The sequence below is a fragment of the Eurypyga helias genome, unplaced genomic scaffold, assembly GCF_000690775.1.
Source record: "Eurypyga helias isolate BGI_N326 unplaced genomic scaffold, ASM69077v1 scaffold13429, whole genome shotgun sequence".
Lineage (NCBI taxonomy): Eukaryota > Metazoa > Chordata > Aves > Eurypygiformes > Eurypygidae > Eurypyga > Eurypyga helias.
In genome coordinates this window covers 1-6,400 of record NW_010270264.1, presented here as the reverse complement: position 1 = coordinate 6,400, position 6,400 = coordinate 1, and the positions used below count along the sequence as shown (strand labels likewise).

At 37.1% G+C, this 6,400-nt stretch overlaps 1 protein-coding gene across 1 annotated transcript; it reads right to left on the bottom strand.

Annotated features, from left to right (window-relative positions):
- Positions 1 to 5,295: 5,295 nt before the first annotated feature.
- Positions 5,296 to 5,577, bottom strand: LOC104514650 (chromosome unknown open reading frame, human C8orf22; the record flags this gene model as incomplete). The annotated part of the gene is made up of 2 exons (XM_010158391.1): positions 5,296 to 5,395; positions 5,488 to 5,577. Coding segments are annotated over 2 exons (190 nt in total), but the record flags the coding sequence as incomplete, so codon positions are not given.
- Positions 5,578 to 6,400: the final 823 nt, after the last annotated feature.

The following is a 6,400-nucleotide window of genomic DNA, read 5'->3' as shown; positions in this document are numbered from 1 at the left end:
GTGTGTTACTTCCTGCAAGTAGTTAGTGTCAAAGGGTAGAACTCTTCAAACGTAATAAGATTTGAGATATTAACAAATCCACACATTAAATTCAATTTTCAAGTGAATCAAGTAAAAGCATGTGGTTTAGAGCCCAAGATTTCAAACCAGCCAATGTTTTTAACCTATTCCAAAACTGCACCATCAGTTTTTTCCTTCTCATTTGGCTTACTTAGCAATAGTTTTTATGTCCTCACCTAGTCTGAAATAAGTATGCTACATGGTGGGAAACATACTCTAAAAGCCTGGCTTTTAGCTTTCACTCACAGAAGCAAAAAGCATATCTCCAGCTGCTCCCACCTAGTGATCCACTCCCATTGTGCTGAAATAATTCTTGAAGTCAGTATAGCTGGGGATTAAACAAATGATATGACCTCTTCAAAAATCACTGTCAAGATCCTTGAAGAGGAGATGAAATCAGGACTTTAAAACTTTTCTGCTTGTTATTTGAGTCATGCATTCCTGACTATCCCCTGAACTGCTGTTCATGGGGAAATTCAAGTTGGCAGCAATGGGGAAGATCTTTAAAGGTGAATGTGATCAACCACTGAAAATTTTACTAGGCTGTTTTATGGACTCTCCATCACTGACTACTTCAGAGTCATGATGAGATGGTTTCTCATTTGTTGCAAAAAGAGCAACAGCTTAAAAAAAAGTCAAACCCAAAACAAAACCTGAATAATGTATTTTTAAAAAGTTATTCCCAGTTTTGATGCATTTCTCCTGGGTATCTCTGCCTCAACCCACGCAGGAGATGATTCCAGTAGTGTGACTGATGTGCAGCCAATCCTGCCTGTCCTCTTAGGTTACGACAGAAGCTGTACCTTGGTGCCTCTTACAAACTGACAAAACATTTTTATTTTACACCCAGTACTGCTACCTCACCTAAACAAGTAAGGTGAGATTATGGGGTTTGGCTTTGTGAGTGAAAGTGAAAATTAATTTTATTGAAGCCAAAGATGGTGATTTTTTAAGGAGATGTAGTGGCTGACACAGCTAAGAAAAGCAACAACTTTAGCAACAACTTTTTGAGTGTACAAGCCCTTTCTTTTCCTGTTACGACTTCATCTAATAAAAAATATTATATCTCTGTCCAGCTCATGTCCCATCATTGTGACTACCTGCACCTTTTTGAGAAAAAGTCAATAGAATACATCTGAACATACCTTTGAGTATTGTAACTGGGAGCTGAATCTTCTCTTTTGGCATAAGGTGATTTCTTCCTCCAGTTTCTGAGAGACATAGCAGTGGAAGAACGGGAAAAAGATGCTTTTCTTCTGACTACTTCCCAACATACTGATCTGATTCTCTTTCCTATTAATCATAGCCTCTATGTCTATTACAAAAAACTATCTTCCAGTGATTACATGCAGTATTTTTTGCATCTGCCACTGACAGAACAACTTAAAATGGCATATGACAGAGTGCATGACAAAAGAAATCTGAGAGAATTCCTCCATCACTGAAGAGTCAGCCAGGACACCGAACATGGTCATGATCAAAATTTTCACAGTCACGAACTGTGAATGCAATAATCCGAGAAATGATTTGCAAACAACCTCAATCCTGATATAAGGCTGAATGAACCCTGCTTGTTTTTTTCTTTGCAGAGGAGTTGAGACATGACAATAATAGAGTCTGCTTTGAAGATGAAATAATGCGTGATTAGTTAACATCATGGAAAAAAGAGGGATTTGTACGTATTTTAAAATACCAGAATGTGGTAATATCACAAACAGAAATGACCCTTTCTAAGAAGTTTCAAGTGAATGCTAGAGCACATTGTTTAGGGAGTTTTAATCACTGCACATATTAGAAATAAAATCACTTATTCCCAAAAACTCACATTGAGTTTGATTTGCTGTGTGGTTTGCTGTTCGCTTTTATATTGAAAACACGTTTCTTAAATGGGTTCATTTATCATTCTTGCTTCTACAGAAAAGGCTGGTATACCAGAAAAACCCTCATGTCATAGCTATAGTCCTCACAGTTAATCCTTACTGTAGTCCATCCAGAATATGTAGCATGACAGTATTAAATATGATGCTTTCATAAATTCTCATTAGGTCACATACAGACAAGAAAATACTTGGAAAAAATGCAACTTCATGGTATTTCTTCCAAACGGTAGCTACTCTGACATTGCAAAACAGCATTTGTAAGATTCTAGTCTATCTTCTAAATTCTCTCCTACCAGAATTCAGATTTCCAAACTACTTTACAACAATATTCCCTAGTCATCAAAGAAAAATTCTTTTGTCAGTAAAGAACCAACTGCCATAATTAGGATGTTCATGTGTGTTACAAGTTAAAAAAAAATCTCACTAAAAGTCTGGGAAGTTTTCTTGAGTCAGTCTTGATTGTGGATATGACACATTCGTGCTGAATTGTCAAGAAACGAACGGGAATGTTACGTCAAAAGATAGAATTAGTAGGAAAAGCATTAAATGGGTACAAAAATACTTCAGGGTAATGAATTACTCTCTCTAAACATACTCAACAAGAAGATTTCATCCTTTTTTGAACCAAAACAACAGTATAACAAGATCTTTTATTTTGACTCCTAAAGCGGAACATTACTAGGGTCAGTAGACTATGTCTTTGCTACTCAATAATGGTCTTCTATTTCTTTCCCAAAGGAAAATCTATCATACACATGCATTTGAGCAAAATAAAATCTTTTTCAAATCCATCTCTCTGTTCCTAACTCAGTGACAATAGCTGCATTGACTCACTATTTATGTGCCGTCACAAGTCCTGCTTCTGACACTTGTTTTTTTCCCCCGCAGAGGAGTAATAATATACAGCTTCACTTCATCAGAATAAATCTCTACTTATAGCTCCTCTAACTGGAAAAAACAATTTTTGCTATTACAATTAATCAAACATTGCCTTTGATCAAACATTTCTACCTGTCTTACCCTGCTAGGTATTAAGGGTATTATTTCTGACTGTGCAAGAACAGAAGTGGCTTAAGCTCAGAGAGCAATACAGTAGCTTGTCACTGAACTTTTCCAGTGGTTCCAAAGCCTGTGTTTCTTATGTCCAGTAAGGGTTACACTATTTCTTTTTTCTATGGCTTCAGTCACCTTCTTGCAAGTAGAAGTCTGAGTCTTCTTCCCTTCCTCACATGCCACCTCACATCAGACTTTAAGGTGGCTAAAGGAAGAATGGGACACCACCACCCAAGTCTTCTGTAGGAATTTTATTATTGTTTCACATTTAAAAAAAAAAAAAAGAAAAAGCCCAAACAAACAACGACCCACTACATCCCAAAACCACCTAAACCCACATACCAACTACAGCACAAGTAACACTGAACAGCAGACACCAGTTTATTATTAGAGGCCAAAAATAAGTCAGACCAAGTCTTTTTATTAATAATAATAAAAAAATCTTAGTATAAAAATAGAATAGTTAATTCTGTACACTTATAGAAAGGACAAAGATTAAACAATACAATAACAGTAAAGTCAGATATGTAACAAGTCAATTTAAAGATTCCTGAAACCATTTCTCCAGAATTGTCTTCTATTATCATGTGCCATGCATTTGTTGTCTCCACCAAAACCGTAAGCTTCCTGAAGTAGTCACTTGATACACTTTGGGAGTCCCATGCAGAACCACAACCACCATTAACCTATAATGAAAAATGTTTGCTACGTCTGTGTTTGCTATTTCTAGTTCACCCAGTGATGGACAAAGGTCAGGTAGGTTTAGGGACAGTATATCAAAAGGTCACAGATAATTTACAGAAATTATATCATCCAGCCAAATACTTGATATTTTCTATGACCTCGGACGTGTTTCAGTCACAGCCAGCAGAATAAATAGCCGCATGTACTGCTTTGCAATGCCGACGACCAAAAATGAAGCTTTGTTACAGTATCTTTCAAGAGCATGAATCATAACAGAGAGAGACTTTGTTAATGACATTAACGTGATTACTTTTCGTTGAACGCTTTGCCAGCTCTAGCACACAGCAGCTAAGCTGACAGACAGTGAATATTAATAGGATTAGTCATCTGAGAGCCAGTAGCTCTTTAAGCTACAAAGCAAATTAATCTAAAAGTAAAACAGAGCTAGGACTACCATCTCTGATTACAGCAGCTCTTCAGCTTGAAAGATGTCAGCATCCATTGGAGTTACTGATTTCTTGTTTATCTTTTCTATTCTGTCCTCAAACACCAACATCCCTGGATATGAATGAAAGTTGTACCTGGACATTTGGGGTTAGGTTCTATGCACTTTGCTTGAATCAAAGAGACCAAACTTATTACTGTTTCTTCATCGAATTGGGCTTTCTAAAAGCAAAGCTATTAAGAAGCATTCTTGTAAACTTACTCCCCGATACTGGTACACAAATAATTGTTAGAAAACATGTGCCATAGAGTAGTCATACTCTTGGACTATACATCTGAATCTTGTTTACATCGGTGTGACTGCCTATAGACCGGATATCTTAAAGGTAGAATTTAAGAATATCACCTATTGCAGAGTCATTCAATACATGTGCTTCTCCTAAACCTACAATATCTTACTGTTACTGTCATTTTTCTCCATCTATCCAAGTCAGTCATCAGGCTATTTAACCCAGGTAACTTCCATTAGACAGACATCTCAAATTACAGCAACTCTGTAATGAACAATGTAGGCCATGGACATGTCTACTAAGCAAAATCATTGAAGCTATGACAAATATTTTGAAAATACACTTCTCCGCTCTCCTAAAGGTTTTGTTTTCTTCTCACAGCTGAACCCAGACATTAGGAAGATCCCAAGCCTCTTGGAAAAACAAGTCTGTATGTCGTAACTCAGTCAGAAAAGCCAGCATGCTGTTCTCTTCAACTGTTGGTACTGCAGAAATATATATGAAAGTGTTATGAGTAGAATTATCATTACATTTTCCTCAGATATTTATCTACATAAGTATTTTTGAAAGCATTCATATCAGCTTTTTAACAGTAAAATGGGTAAATAGGTGTGCAAGTGCTAGAGATCACTATAGATGTAGAACAGTAACAGTCACTAGCACATGTTTAATGTGAAGTAGCAATGAGTTAATTCATTAAAATGAAGACCTGGGAAGCTTTTGTAGCCATACACTTCCAGTATCTTTTATTTAAGTCATTAAAACAGCATTGTGCACACCCCCTCCCAGATTGTTCTAGGGGGTTACAGCTTGTTTAGTAACGCTTTTACCAAAAGGAAAATGGAATTAAAGTTATCCCCACCATTGCAGAACACAAGACTCACCTGCTTGCTGATAGTGTTTTCCTGCCAACACTTGGTGGAGATGGTTCACTATGGAAAAAGCTTTTTATCCACCAACATTTATCAATTAATTCCGGCAAACCTGCGAGAGGAGAAAAAGCCCACACCATTAGACGCTGGCTGAATGACAAACAGGCAAAACCAGAAGACTGCTTGAAAAAAAAGAAACAATACCATGAAGTGCTTTGTCCTGGTCTGTAGTGTTCCCAGCATCTGAACAGCAGGAGGAGCTGGAACAAACGCTGGATTCCGAGTTCTGTCTTGCTGTTAGCAGAAAACAGATACACATAATGAAAAAACTGCCTCAAGAGTACACTATTTCTATGCCAAGAATTTTCCAGACCTTGCTGCACCCTTGGAGGAAGGAATCTAAATGAGTTTACTTAGCTACAGAGTATAACTTCAGTATTTCATACACCATTTTATTACAGTTCTTTTTATATAAACTCTTACAGAAGTTGATCTCTCAGTCAACTTACTCTTCAGTTAAAAGCATGCCGAGATCTGTGTGCATAACTGACTGAAACCGGTGACAAATGCTCATGTACATCTCAAGACAAACGGGTCTATTCAAGTCCAAAACAACCATAATGGTACACTTTCCATTATGATACAACTACATACTGTACTCTCACTAGTGTCCGCCCTGTATGGGGGGATCCTAACACACCAGATATCAACTCACACCTTTGTTTCTGAATATGTGAAATAGTCATGGGTTTGAGGGAGTTTTTGTGTTTGGTCTAAGCATGCAAAATAAATACTAGGTATAGCAAGAAGTCAGGACTTGCCGGGCTAATACTTTTTTCTGTATCACATTTTTTTCTTTCTTTTTTAACATAAAAAAAAAAGTATATTACATAGCCCTAATGAATAATTATAAATAGAGGAGGAAAAAAAAAAAAAAACAAACGAGATAAATAACTAGAAGCAGATGTTCATTACAACTGAAGTTCCTTGGCATAATGAACAACTTCCACGCAATTAAAAACTACCAGGTCAAGAAACCCTTCTGCCTCCAGCTCGTCCAGACACCACCTGAAACACCTAACTTTTCCCGAGTGGCCACATCCCCTGGGGAGAGGCT